The following is a 13,875-nucleotide window of genomic DNA, read 5'->3' as shown; positions in this document are numbered from 1 at the left end:
TCATCTAGCAGGCAGTGAGACTCACTTGTCAATTAACAGCTGCACTGTCCTAAGTTTCCTTTATTAGATGCTAGACTAGGAGGATTGAAGAAGGGATAAATGGCAAGCAAGCCCACACAAATTTCTCAGAAAAAGATTAATATTCTGGCAAAATTTTTGTTAGATTCTACTGTAACACACATACATGAAGTTACTCTTTCCAAGTGCCCATGCAACAGAAACCAATAATACTAAAAAAAAAATGGAACTGAGGGCTCTGCAAAAATGACTTGGGCCATCTATTAACAGGGAGAAGAACTGCCACAGCTGTAGGACTCGCTGATCCTCACAGCTTGCTCCTTAGCAGCATGCACCTTTGTTTTGCATGGGTGTGAGTAAGGGAGGTGCTTTTTTTCCACCATGCACTAAAGGGGAAAGACACCTCTGCCTCCTGTGTTATTTGCTTTCCAGTGGTGGCTGTGCCCATGGAGAACTGCCTAGAATTGTACACAGGAAAATCACATCACATCACATCACAGTGCTCTAGAAAGGTCTGGGTTGGGAGGGACCATAAGGATCATTAAATTAAACTTTTTACTCAGAGTGGTGAGGGACTGGCACAGGATGCCCAGAGAAGCTGTGGGTACCCTATTACTGGAGACATCAAGGTCAGGGAGGATGGGCCCTGACCTAATCTGACATATCGGGTTGGCAATCCCAATGTCAGGAAGGTTGGATCTAGATGATCCTTAAGGTTGCTTCCAACCCATCCACTGTATTTCTCTATGATCCCTGATCACGATCCAAGAGGCTGCCAGCAGGACAGAGCAGGACAGTACCACTCCTTTCCCGGTTCATCCACTGAGGGAGACATCAGCTCCCCTATAGGAAATGAAGTGCTGTTTTGTATACAAGTGCCCAGGGGAAGCACCTCCTAGGACCCAGCACAAAATATCTGTAAAGGCCTCTTTCCTTTTCACCCTCCCACCCTTTTCCTTCATATATCCCAATGCTGTTTATGCCCTCTCGTGGCAGAAGCTGCACATTAATATACAAGCAGGGGCACAGAGACAAAAAGGGGATTCCCACTTGTCTCATTTTTCTTCCTCTGCTCCTTTAATTTCACTGGCTTTTGCTTCTGATTTGCACTGGAAGAGGTGCAAAACTAACGGGGCTTTGTTCTTGTCACAGCCATGTCAGCTCCACAGCAGTAATGAGGCTGTTTTTTCATCAGGAGACAGCTACAGAGAACATTTTGCTGCTACTGCAGCGATTCAGCTTATAATCAAAGTGGTGCTTAATTCACACATGTATTTTGATTCCCAACTGTTTTCCTGTTGAGCTGGGTTTTTTTTCTTTTTTAAAAGGCTGTCATTATAATAACGTGGGAAGAGAGCAACCAGGGCTCACAGTAATAGCTAAAACAACCCACTGGATATATTGAAGTGATGAAGATTGAATTTCAAATGTTGCTGAATAAATGAACATGAGTGAGTACGTTATTCAAAAGGTGCCTAGAGGACATCAGTGCCATATGTTCTAAATGAGATTTTATTTTATTACACAGCTAATGAGTTTACTGGCAAGACCTGAGCTTTTTGTTTGCTACCAAAATGGCAAAGGGCCAGCAAAGCCCACTCTTTGAGCTACAGATGGTCAACCATCATCTCTCGTGGGAAAACCACATATGTATCCTGTATCTCTGGGACTACATCTTGAAACCTTGTACTTCCTTACAAATAAACTTGCAGGCAGTTGACTAAAGGGGTCATTTTGTAACACCTGGTCTTTATGAATAAAGCCATTAGGTTAAATAAGGCTCACCTCATGACACCCTGCATAGACATGCAATAGTAAGTACAACTGCACTGTACATGAAGGCTTTTAATCCTAGCTACAAATAAAACAATAGAGAACACCAAGCATATTCATAGATGCATTTAAATCATTACTGGGGGGAAAGGAAAGTTAAAAAAAACAAGCTGTAGAGAAGCAGCAGCAACAACAGAATCAATATATATATATACATATATATTTTTTTTTTCTTCTGCAGAAGAATTTAAACTGATTTTTGCTGTGATTTTTTCCCTCATTTTCTCCTTTTCAGTCTCTCCATATTTTTCCTTTTCCCTTTCTTCTCTATTTTATTCAGAAGGAAAAAGGAGTGAAGAAAAGGAGAGAAAATATCTTTTGGAGTGAAGGTTATAAAAGCCACAGAAATGAAATACTTCCAAAGGTGGTTTGCTCAAGGAAGTTTACAAGCCTTTGACCAATTACATTCTACAGAACAGTGAGAAATTCAGTATCTGATTCCTTAAGAACAAAAGCGATACTTTGCTATAAACACAGGACTAGGGAAGGATGAACTCTTACAAGTATTGTTTACACGTGGTAAAAGGACATTCTCCGCTCATGGCAATCTCTCCATCAGCTAAATAGATATGAAGATACTGCCTGTATTAGGGGGTCACTGTGCTCTCACTGACGGCCTTTGAAAGAGGGTGCTCTTTCTAGTTAAACCACACAGATCTGGGGGTTTGGTCAAGACATTCAAGACCTTCAATAACTAAAAGAAACGACTCTTTAAGACTTCACTGAGCTCTAAACCAGGCCTTAGGGCTGCACATTCAAAAAGTATTCCGTAGTATTTACATTCCACTCGCTCTCTATGGTCAGACTCCTCTCATCTCCACAGGGAACAGAGCTGAGTCAAGACAATAAAATAGTCGAACCCCACCCTACTTGTGAGTCTGGACTTAGGGTGAGAGGGAAAGGCGGGTGGGAGGGGTAGGATATGAGAAACCTTGAAGCAAGTCAACAGCAGCAACAAAAAGTCACAACAGAACACATGAATACATAAGTCTCATCTGTTCTCATATTAGATATGCAGTATTATCTATTTTTACTAACATCTGCATCCACCTACCCCTTTTTTAAATGAGTCACGTAGGCACTCTGTAGAGCTGCTTCCAGGAAGTAGGACAGTTCAAACTCAGAGTATGCCGTGTTGCTGCCCTTTATACTCCTCGAATGTGTGTTGTTTAAGGTCTGTGAGGAAACAAATCAGCGGGATTACAGACAATGCTTTGAACTAGCCACTTCCTCACAAGAAACCAAAAATAAAATGTTAGCTTCTGTCATCAGAATCCTCTTCAGGTTACTTGAAAACCTACCTTCATTAGCTATTCCAATAACCTTCCAAAGACAACTTTGGAATAAATAAATAAACTATACAGTGACTTCTGTGAAATATTCTGTGTGCAATGTGAGCACTGAAACACCAACATCTGCTACTTTCCACTCTTAATATGTTTTATTAAGCTACATATCAACATTAGGGGCTTCAGAAGTACTATTCTGACCAACAGAGCCAACACCTTGCATAGAAATAGAAACACAATGTTTAAGCAGGGATACCCAGCTTCACATGGTGAATATTTATAAGAGACAGTAAACTACAAGGGGTTTTGATGGCAGAATCTTAGCTTTTCCTCTTTCAGTCTTACTAAACCCTTCTTGCTTTGTCTTCCTTAGAAGCTCTATCTTCCAGACCAGCTAACAAACAGCTTTCACTGCTGGAAACAGTCCTGTGTATACCCTCCAAAGCAGTACTTTACTTCCAGGAATGAGAAGGAACTATGGCCTCTGAGTGTGTGCATCAGGAAACCTGCAGCCTTTTGAACAAGAATTTGTTCATCATCTAGAGTCAAATTTTTTCCCTTCTTGGTGGACAGAAGCTGTCTGTGAAAACAATTCCATGCACAGCACTGCAGGAATTCACTCTCCTACACTGAAAAGGCTACAATTCATTTTAAATAAAAAGGTAATTTAGCTTATTCTTGCAAGGAAACAGACCAAACTACTTGTTAGATGGCTACCTTAATGGATTTTTGTGTGTGCTGTAAGCTTATTTTTCTTGTTTTAATGCAAATGAAAGCAAAACCAGCAGCCTTGCTGCTGAGAGGAGGAGGAATATCTGGTCAGAAGGTCTGAGGCTGTAAAGTACAAAATAACGGATAATATCCACTACTGCTCATGTCAAGCATAACATGTGGCAGAGGACAGAGTGTGAAAACGTATAGCACGTCCCTGTTAAATGCTGCTAGTCAGAGGTACAGAGATAGAGGTACCTAAGCATGTACTCAGCAAGGAACAGGCATGTACTACAGCTCAGTAGAGAGCTCAGTACTCATCTTAGTCAGCATCCTTAGCCAACATCAGGCTAAGCAGTTACTCGCTATTGATTCAGGTTCCTCCAGTTTCACCTGGAAATTGCAAAGCATTGGCAGCTAAGGTGCTATGATCAGGCCAAAAGGTAATCTTCAGCTTGTTAGGGATTTAAGATCCAATATTGTATATCATTTACATGGCAGATAAATAAAATGTCTAGGGTTCCTTCATAGTAGCACTTGGTTCATCAAGCCTGTAATCCTTATTAAGAGCTAGATTTGAGATAAAGACCTGAGCATATCACAACTAGTCAGTACTTTACTACAGGCAAAACTGGTTTCTACATGTCATTCTCAAAAGAAACTGGCAGAGACCAGACAAACAGCTGTTTTGCAATTGCTTATACTGAAAAGGTCAGCCTGCAGAAATGACACCTGGCTCCTTCAGATTTGTTCTCATTCTCTTGAGAGACATTTTCACCACCATTCTGCAGCCAAAATTCCTGGATGTTCTACTCAAGTCACCAGCTAACACCCTGAGCACATTACTTACCTTTTCAAGCTCCTGCAGGTACACTTGAGCAATGACACATGCAGTCTCAAAGCAAGACATGACTTCCTCCTCCCTTTCACACAGGCGAGCACGTGAGGCAATTGAGTTGGTTGAGCGCTCCAGAGACAGACCTGCAAAATAGCAGCACCTTCATTAACTGGCGTCCACTAACAGCAATGCAGCCATGTTAAACTTCTACTTGCTGGCTGACAGAAAAGCTTTTCCATATGTAGATTTCCCCATAGTTTTAGTGGTTTTTAGGACATCCCGGGAAGATAAAATTCTTACACATGCAAGGCATTTTTGTCATGCTGCTCTAACATATGGTACCACTGCATGCTTCTACAGCACCTTTCAAACATTTCATGAAGACAGAACATACAAATCCTCTACCAGGGATGAGCAAGCGGGGAAATTATGGCCTGTATTCCAATATTACATTCCAACAGTAATGAAAAGCTTGTAAGATGTAACACAAAATCCTAGCCTTCCCGACACAGGTCTGAAGGATGAGCTGTCTGGACAGTCTCTCCAGGGAAGCAATGAGGACCACCACTGCATGTGCCAGAAGAATTTGCCCCATGTGAAGAGCTGCAGCTCATACCAGGAACCACACCTTCCTTGTACACAATCCTGGGCACCCAGCAGAGCTCACTTGAAGACTCCATGGCAAACCACTGTGAAATGGCAAAGGGGAGCCAGGCTACTCCGTGATGAACAGCGTGTCAGAAGCACTCATTCTAGAGGAGTCTGAGACTCCTAGACGGCCTTAGCTCTGTTTATTTTTCACATTCAATGTTTCTATTTTATCCCCTTGGTAACTGTGCTAGGAGTCTTCCTGTCCCATGCTCTGCCTCTGAGCAGACACGAGCAGTTAGTTCAGTGGAAGAAGCCCCACACATGAGAGTTCAGGAGGAGGCTCCCCACTGCCCTTTCCCAAATCAGGGCTCCATGGCACATCCCCCAGGACCCACCAAGGAGAAGCACACACCAGTATCCTGCACCTTTGAAAATCCTGGGGGACAATGATCTTGCTGCTTATTACTAACAACCATTCTGTATTGTCTCCTTTCTACTGATATCCATCTTGCATAGGAGAAATCCAACTGATTCTGTCCTCCAATCGACTTTCGAAGCCTCTGACTTTATGTCCAGATTTTTTCCTTACTATTTCAAAGTTTCTCTTCACTCTGTTGCTACATACTGAGAGGGAAAAGAGAATGTTAACTCAATACAGAAAGAGAAAACATCCAGTGGTAAAGTTATATCAACTTATAAATATTACTCTCAGATCTGACTAAATTCACCTCTGAATTTCAAGCCTTCCACCTTAACCAAAAATAAATCCAACAAAGTGTTGCATTTCAGAGTGACCACTCTGATCAGGATGCTGCAAGAGCCACCCGAGTACGGGCTGTGTGGAGGCAGCTTATCGTGGGAGATGTCACATAGAGAACAGGCTGACAAAAACCATTTACATATAGGCTGCCACCCACTGCAAGGAGCTACTATCTTTAAGCTCTGATGTGGGAGAGGAAAGCAAGCAGCCTTTGCCAGAACCAAGTGACAGCAAACATACCCATCCGCACAGCCACAAAAACAGAGGTGGGGCAGAACAGTGATGGGGATACCAACACTTCCCAAAAGACTTCTTGCTGCAGTAATCATAGAGCAATGTACAACATACCGAGAGAAGACAGCATGCTACACTGCACACATTTTTCCACTTGCAAAGGGCAAGAAGGAATAATGACCCACATGATGTGAGATTAGTCATAGAGCTTCCTGCTCATACTGTTTGTGCTGCCCTGATGCTATCAGAGGGTAAGATCTGCTGCAGAATCTGATTCACCAAGGAGATACAAGAAGAAAAGTCAGAGCAGGCAGGGAGCAAATGCAGTAGACAAAAAATGAAGGACGAAACAAATTTCCTACTCTTCAGCCATCAGTTCAGCTCTCACAGTGCAAAGTCCCAACAATTACAGATTTGCCTGAGGTGCAGCTGTGTGTGGACAGCACTGTTTAAATACCCACCAGCCCTGACAGCACTAACTCCACTGACTCTTCTCCATTGCTATCAGCAAAGAAAAACCTTCACAGCATTCCATGTGTTTTTCATTCAACTCAATTCCCTAAAAGACACAGAAGACCGCTAACTGGACTCAGCAAAGCATAACTCCTGCTGAGACTGAATTAACTTATGGGTGAAGCATAAAGCTACATGCTTTCTGGACAGCTGGTTGAGGAAGTTTTTTAAACCGGGTACTTTAAGACCACACTAACTTATAACTCACCTATACCAAGATTTTGTCTCTTAAGATGCCCAGATTTAAATAAACAAACATATGCAAATACATACCACAGAAACAGTACACACACAGAGATACCATTTTCTAATGGCTATGGCTCAAGTCAAAGAAAGGCCTTTCATTAAAAAATAAACTCCTTCTACCTACTTCAGAGGCAGCAGCTTTCTGTGTATAGAAGCAGTACTTTTCTTTCCTGAATAAAGGAAAGGCTTCCATCCACTTCCTTTATTTCTCCAAAGAACTATCTCTGGCTCTTTATCTCTCTAATTTTTGCTTGTTCTTCTGCCATTCTGAAGCTAATTTGCATTTATGCCAGAAAAGAAACACATCATATGGCATATAAGAGTTGTCACAGACTGAAGAAATTCCTTCCTAGAGTTCAGATGCACTGCTTTCATTCATGGAAACCTGAATGGGGACATTTTAGGAAGGGTTATTTCCAGCTTCATCTCACCCAGTCCTTCCCAAAGGAAGAAAACATGTCATGTGGTTCCAACGCTCCAAAGTGACACTATTAAAAGAACTGGAAAACACATGTGCAAACAGACAAAAGGGCTCATTCTCAGCAACAGAGATCACAGCAAAATTCAGGTTGGATGGGGTCCTGGGAGGTTTACAGTCCAACTTGCTGCTTGACGAATGGTCAGCACAGGCTCAGCAGGGCTTTACCCAGGCAGGTCTTTAAAGCTCTGTGAATAGATGGAGACTGCACAACTGCTAGGGAGAAGAGCACGCTAAGGTAGCCTGCTTCTTTTCTTCCACTTCATAAACTAGTTCCTCGAATAGCAGCATTACTCCTACTAACTAGGAGGGATACATCAGTCTATTCACAGTTCTCATCAATTCAATTCTAACACGGGCTTCCGTGGTGTTATGTCTGTGTCAAGCACATTGACAGGAACTCAAAAAAGAGCTTAGGATGGACTTATAACTCTGCCAAAAGCACCAGTCCCAGTCTGCAACTCAAGGCATACCTATGCTCACAGCTGCACAGACAGGCTATCCTGGCCAGAAGCCAGTGAGCTTCTAAGCTGACAATATGTAATGACATTACTACAGGAACATAAATAATTTGTCCCAGGGTAAGCCAGGGTGTGAACCACAGCACAGCAGCTACACATCCTCAGTCCTGCAGCCCTCCCAGCAAAGGATGTCTTCTGCTGGGCACCTGCAGCCACCTTCCTGATTGAGTGCCTGTTCAGCGACGGGGTGGCAAGCACTGCTCTGAAAAGCCACTTCAGTCACCTCCCCCTGACCAGTTCCATGTCAGCTCTGCACACCTCCCTGCGAGGCAGAAGTCAGCCACCTCAATCCAAGGACATCTGCTTTGCTGAGCGTATCAAGATGTGACGCCTGCAGGCTGGTTGCTCTACACGGCAGATCTTTGAACCTGGACTTTAAACGACAACAAAGCAGTCTCCATACTTTCTGATCACAAATCTTCATTCTACTGAGCAAGCATCTCCATTAAGTACATTTATAAATTATAAACTAATATAAAGCACGCATTACAAAATGCTACTCACAGCCATTTCTCATCACAGAAAAGCCAAGCAAATTTGGAGCACATACCTTTTTGTTATACGTTTTTAAGTTCAACTGCTCTTTTAAGTGCTTTGCCACAAGCCAACCAGCGAGCTTGTGTGTGAGAGATGTTGCTGCTCACTTCCCCCTGCATTACAAACTACTGTAATAATTCTACCATTTAAAGGCTTTGTGCTTACAGAGCAACCGAACTGATAACACCCTGGATTGCTCTGTGTACTTCTTGGTTTCTCTTCTTTCCTGCAAAATCTGAACTACAACTGATAGCAAACTTCTTGTGATGCAATTACTGCAACCTCACACTAGAAACCATCCTTTCATCATCCTCAAAGCAGCAACTCCACCAGTGGTTACACTAACATGTGTGTTTATTTTTCAGAAACACTGTTTTTATTAAGGAAGCCATTTATGGCTTACAGTATCTTCACCAGTAACTTTCCTTATATACTCTTACTTGTTCTAACACTTCTTCCTTCAAATCCCAAGCAAAGACTTTATTTGCTAACAAAGGAATACATTTTAGCTTGTACTGTTTCATGTACTATTTCAGCCATTTACCACAGCAGGAAGAACAAGTGCTCCCGCAAGGGTATGTGGTTTGACCTTTTTGCTAATGAGAAATAAACCCCAAAAGTGGCTGCTAAAAACTGTGAAACAGTGGATCACCTTCATAGATGCAGATTTTCAAAGGCTCTTGTTTATTGCTGGGAAAATGTACATCCAATGGTGGCAACTACATTGAAAAACAGCACTTCACAGCAGAGAATTTCCTGTACCAGAAAGTACTACTGCACTCTCTGTGTCCATTGCAGTTTCCTTGAAAATAAATAGAAGGCATTACTTTCAGAGCAAACTATGCATTTTCTTTCTGAACCCCAATGGAGCATTTGTACATTTCTGGTTTGTACTGGGACTGCAGTGAAGGAGATGGCTCTGCTAGACTACAGCAAACAGGTGAAAGCAGCAATCTCTCACAATCTGTTGACTTGATCAACATTATTCATGTACTTCCATGGATGAAGAATTACATTCTTCTCTAGTCTAAATACAGTAGGCAGAAGTGGAGAAGTAGAAAAGCCAAGTGGACAGGGCACAATAAGAGTGGTTGTGCTGATGATACACCATTGGGATGTACTGTCTGGGCTCACTGCATCACTGCCAGGCAGCAGCATCAGTAAGAGTTCTTGTGTAAAACTGCAGTCACTGAAACAGAGTACACTTTGATATGTACTTTTGGAGCAGAAGAGAGAAAGTGGGATTACGACTTAAAGCACCTGCATCTACAAAGCAGAGCTTTCACCTATCAGACAGCTGCTCCGATGCCAGCACAAATAAACTGCATGCTCCCTGTCTAAATGACATAACTGTTGGCAATAGCACTTTGAAGAGTACATGAGGTACAGAACAAAGTCTCTTCCTCTGATGTAGATCAGCATTTAAAAGAGAGAGCTTTTGTTAAGCAAAAGTGCAAACAAGTTCTGCAAACAAAATGCCTGATTCTCAGTTATACAGTTCTCAGCTTCAGATTGCACCACACATTCTTGCATCTGCTATATGGGTACATTACAGCAAGTTGTCCCCCCCATCAGCCAGAAGCAGCAATGCAGGCAGGATGTACATAAGGTGGAAGGACAGAGGAAGAGCTGGATTCTCCCTTTGTACCACAGAACTGTTAAGTCTTCCTTATAGTCGTGGGGCTAACAAACAGTAATGCAGGAATGGATCATCTTTATCTTGACACAGGCAATTACAACATGCTTTTACTTTCCTTTATTACTGTCCAGAAAGGACAAGGAAAATGATTTATTTGAACATGGAAAAGTGTCATCACCCTTCCAATAATCCCCTTCTACATTTGTCTCACTTGTAAAGACAAGCCATATCCCTACATAGCAAAAACAAGAGAGCATGTAGGAATCTTATGCACTACAAGAAAGCTTTTCTTGGAGACCTTGAACTCTTATGATCAGCCCATGGAATGATACCAAGCACAAAAATACACATAGTCATAAGGCTACATGTAGTGGTAGTGGGGTTTTTTGGCATAAGTCAGGATAACATTCTACATTATTATCTAGGAAAGGAGAATGTGACTTGCAAGCTTGTATGCCCTAAGCGAAAAAAAAAAGGGCAAACTGAGAAAGTATACAATTAGCCTGCAACATCTGTAAACTGCCTGGACTAAAGATGTTTCTAGCAAAAAGAAATCAGAAGTGTAAATTCTCTTTGAAAGGAGGATTACAAAATAGATGATGACTCTGTGAAACTACATAGCATTTCCAAACTTGAAACTGTTCAAACTGCTGCTGCTCAAAATTACTCCAGTCACTGTTCCAGTACACTCAATAGCCTGGGAACTGCCATCTAATTCAACCCAGACCAAGCACATAGAAATGCCACACCAGAGAAGTTAACTGGAAATTCAGGTTTTGGAAGGACTCTCCTTAAAAGTATGGCTGTTTGAATGCACTATTTAATTGTTTAAACAAAGCTTATCTTTGCAGCATGTGATGAGCAGCATGAAGTAAAAAAAATAAACTGAAGTTAGAATTTGATGAAGTGCTGAAATTAGAAATTAGTCTTGAAAATAAAGGCTCTCTTCCATTAAACAAAGGGAAAGAGAAAAAAAACACAACCCTCTCTTTCTTCCTTTCATCTCACTCCATTTCTTTAGTCTAATGAACAGCTTTTCAGAAATGAAGGATTGATACAGCTTTGATTAAGTAAAACCAAATGGGAAAAGTTACTTTCCACTTCTTACCTATGTATTACAAAGAAAAAGAATACACTCATCATCAAAAGTCCACAGCTTCTAATTATGAGTCTGTTCCATGTGAAATTCATTTAACTGAAAATATTTTCTTAATCGAACTACTTAATGAGCAAGAAAAAAAAAGCAGACTTCTGAGAAGTTAGCTTTGCAATAAGGACATCTTTAAATGGACATTTTATTCTAGTTTCCAAACAAATACAGCTGAATACAAACCTCACCTAGAGAATTAGTCATGCTGTAGAAAATGGTATGAAAAAAGAATGACTGACATTTAAGTGAATGTAAAAGACTTCCCTGAAGCATATGAACAAACAGGTGAAGTACCTTCTGATTAGGTAGAAAGAAAAATAACGATAATACCAGTTATGTTTACTGACTGCAAACCCACGTTTTTAACAGCTTCTCAAACATCATAAGAATTAAATGAAGAAGCACAAAAGGAAGTCTAAGATAGATGGCAAAAAAAAAAAAAAAAAACAGGCATAAACTGGTCCATCTAAAATATCATGCTAAAACCGAGGGAGTAGTTTTCAAATTATCTGACCATGAAATCCATCTTCCTGTTTATTACTTCTTAAAAGATTTGTTTTCCTGTTTACTTGTGACACCATCATTTTCCACTCACAGCACAACTATAACTTGGAACCACTTCCAGTTCTACAGATTCAAGATGAAGATTTTACATAGGGAGAAAGCAGAAAAATAACCTTTCAAGCAATACTGACCTGTGGAAGTTTTAGAAGGCACAGCCTTACAAGAAACTTGAAAACATGAAATAAGAGTTTGTCCTAAATGCGACTAAACAAACACAGAACTCTGAAAGCCCACAATGAGCTGATCTAAACCCAGAATCCTGGATGGATTTTTAAACTCAAATAGCCCTCCCATGCTGGGCCCAGACCTCTGCTACCATCATTCTAACTCACAGCTCATGGGAAGGCTCTGAAAACAGTGGCTGGCTCGAAGCACGTGCATAACTCAATCCAGAGGCATTGGCACTGTGACCTTATGGTTCCTCAGAAGCATCACAGTACTGCTCTTGAACACCTTCAAATGGCTAAAGTAGGGTATAGGACAAAATAAAGAATGTTCCAAGCCGACGGACTAAAAAAAAATAAAACAAATCTTATACATGTGATTTGTGGTTGACTTGTAACAAAGTGCAAACTCACCAAGGCTTCTCACAGTCACAACACTTAATGATCTCTTCCACGTGGATTTTTCAGAGATTCAAAAACACCGAGCTCATACTGATACCTTTTGATACAATGGGGCTCCTTTCTAAGGTTTTCAAATACCTCAAGCCTTTAGAAATCAATGCACAGAGATTCACCTCAGCCTTCCTTAGCATCCTGTAAGTACATTACCCCACAGCTTCTTTCCAGCCACCACTGAACTGGGCCTTCACTCCAACCACATCAGGCACATACCGAGGAGGCCATGAGTCACCCCAGCACTGCCAGCTTCTGGCTGTACAGAGACTCAGACCTGATCTCCCCACTCTGAGCTGAAATTAGCAGTAATAACACAAAAATTACTGATGGACAGACAAAGGGAAGCAAAGAGGTAGTGGGACTGTCAAAGCCCTGCTTCCCAGAAAAGCAGCTAGAAACCATTTGCAGTCTTATTTCACCAGATCTACATGCAGAGATTCAGAGGAAGTCCATTGGTGGCCTGGCAGCAGATCTGCTGGATGCAGGGAGCTCCTCCCTATGGAGTGACTCACCCCACAGCAGCTCTGACACTGCACCTCCCCATCAGAAGTGCCACAGAAGTCTAAAGAACTGTCAGCCATGATAGAGCCAGGGCCCACAGGCCAAATGAGCCCCCACACGCCTTCATGACTCAGGTTGGCAACAGGCTGCAGGAAAGGCTGGGCACCATGCTGCTGGGGAATTAAAACCTCCAAGCACAAAAGTATAGAAACCTATAAACCTAACAGCATATTACTACAGAAACTGATTTATTTAGACACAGCTATTCCCCAAATAGGGAATTTAGGTGAGCTAATTTGGGTGGAAGCCAACAGAGCAAGGCAGGCAAGAAAACTTTTCCTGCTGTTCAACCTCTACAGCTCAATTAGAAGGGCAGCAAATTTCTATCTCTTCTTACCGTAACATCAACCTACTACCATTCCTCAGAGGTCACTAAGATTTAGCCCCAGCCTTTAGTGTCCAGCCTTCTATACTGTGGAATTCAAAAGGTGCTCTAAGAAAGCAACCTCAGTTTTACCATCTCATGTTTTATTTCTACCACATACCGATTTGCACAGCTCTTCTTTCTCACTGTGTTTTAGTCTGTCTCCAACATTCAAACAGTTAAGACTGAATGCCTTTGATTTGAACTTCTTCTTGTGACCCTTCCCGCACTATCCTTGAGAACAGTACTACCTACACAAAAACCAAGGTGCTTTCATGTCTATATTAAGAAGTAACAAGCTCTGGTGTGAACCGGGTATTCTGGCCCCCTCCTCCCATTATGAAATGATGAAAAATTAATGAAGAATAAAAAATTAAGCAGGGAACTGAAGTTGCTGACATACGAGAG

The 13,875-nt window shown here is 41.7% G+C and overlaps 1 protein-coding gene across 15 annotated transcripts in view; it reads right to left on the bottom strand.

The window, feature by feature from the left end:
- The window catches only part of TTC7A (tetratricopeptide repeat domain 7A), a 229,389-nt gene that overhangs the window by 131,074 nt on the left and 84,440 nt on the right, over positions 1-13,875 (bottom strand). For 12 of the 15 annotated variants that reach the window (XM_032443773.1, XM_032443774.1, XM_032443776.1 and 9 more), the window contains 2 exons: positions 4,702-4,832; positions 2,906-3,027 (listed from right to left, as the gene is read on the bottom strand). In XM_032443773.1, coding sequence (XP_032299664.1) covers positions 2,906-3,027; positions 4,702-4,832 — 253 coding nt within the window. Of the gene's footprint in view, positions 1-2,905; positions 3,028-4,701; positions 4,833-5,705; positions 5,902-12,500; positions 12,907-12,961; positions 12,981-13,875 lie in introns of those variants that run through there. The other 3 variants (XM_015857456.2, XM_015857454.1, XM_015857455.2) reach the window with 3 other exon arrangements.

This window comes from Coturnix japonica, chromosome 3 (assembly GCF_001577835.2).
Source record: "Coturnix japonica isolate 7356 chromosome 3, Coturnix japonica 2.1, whole genome shotgun sequence".
In the NCBI taxonomy this organism is placed as follows: domain Eukaryota; kingdom Metazoa; phylum Chordata; class Aves; order Galliformes; family Phasianidae; genus Coturnix; species Coturnix japonica.
Note: the sequence above shows the minus strand (reverse complement) of the source record. Positions and strands in the feature narration are given on the sequence as shown.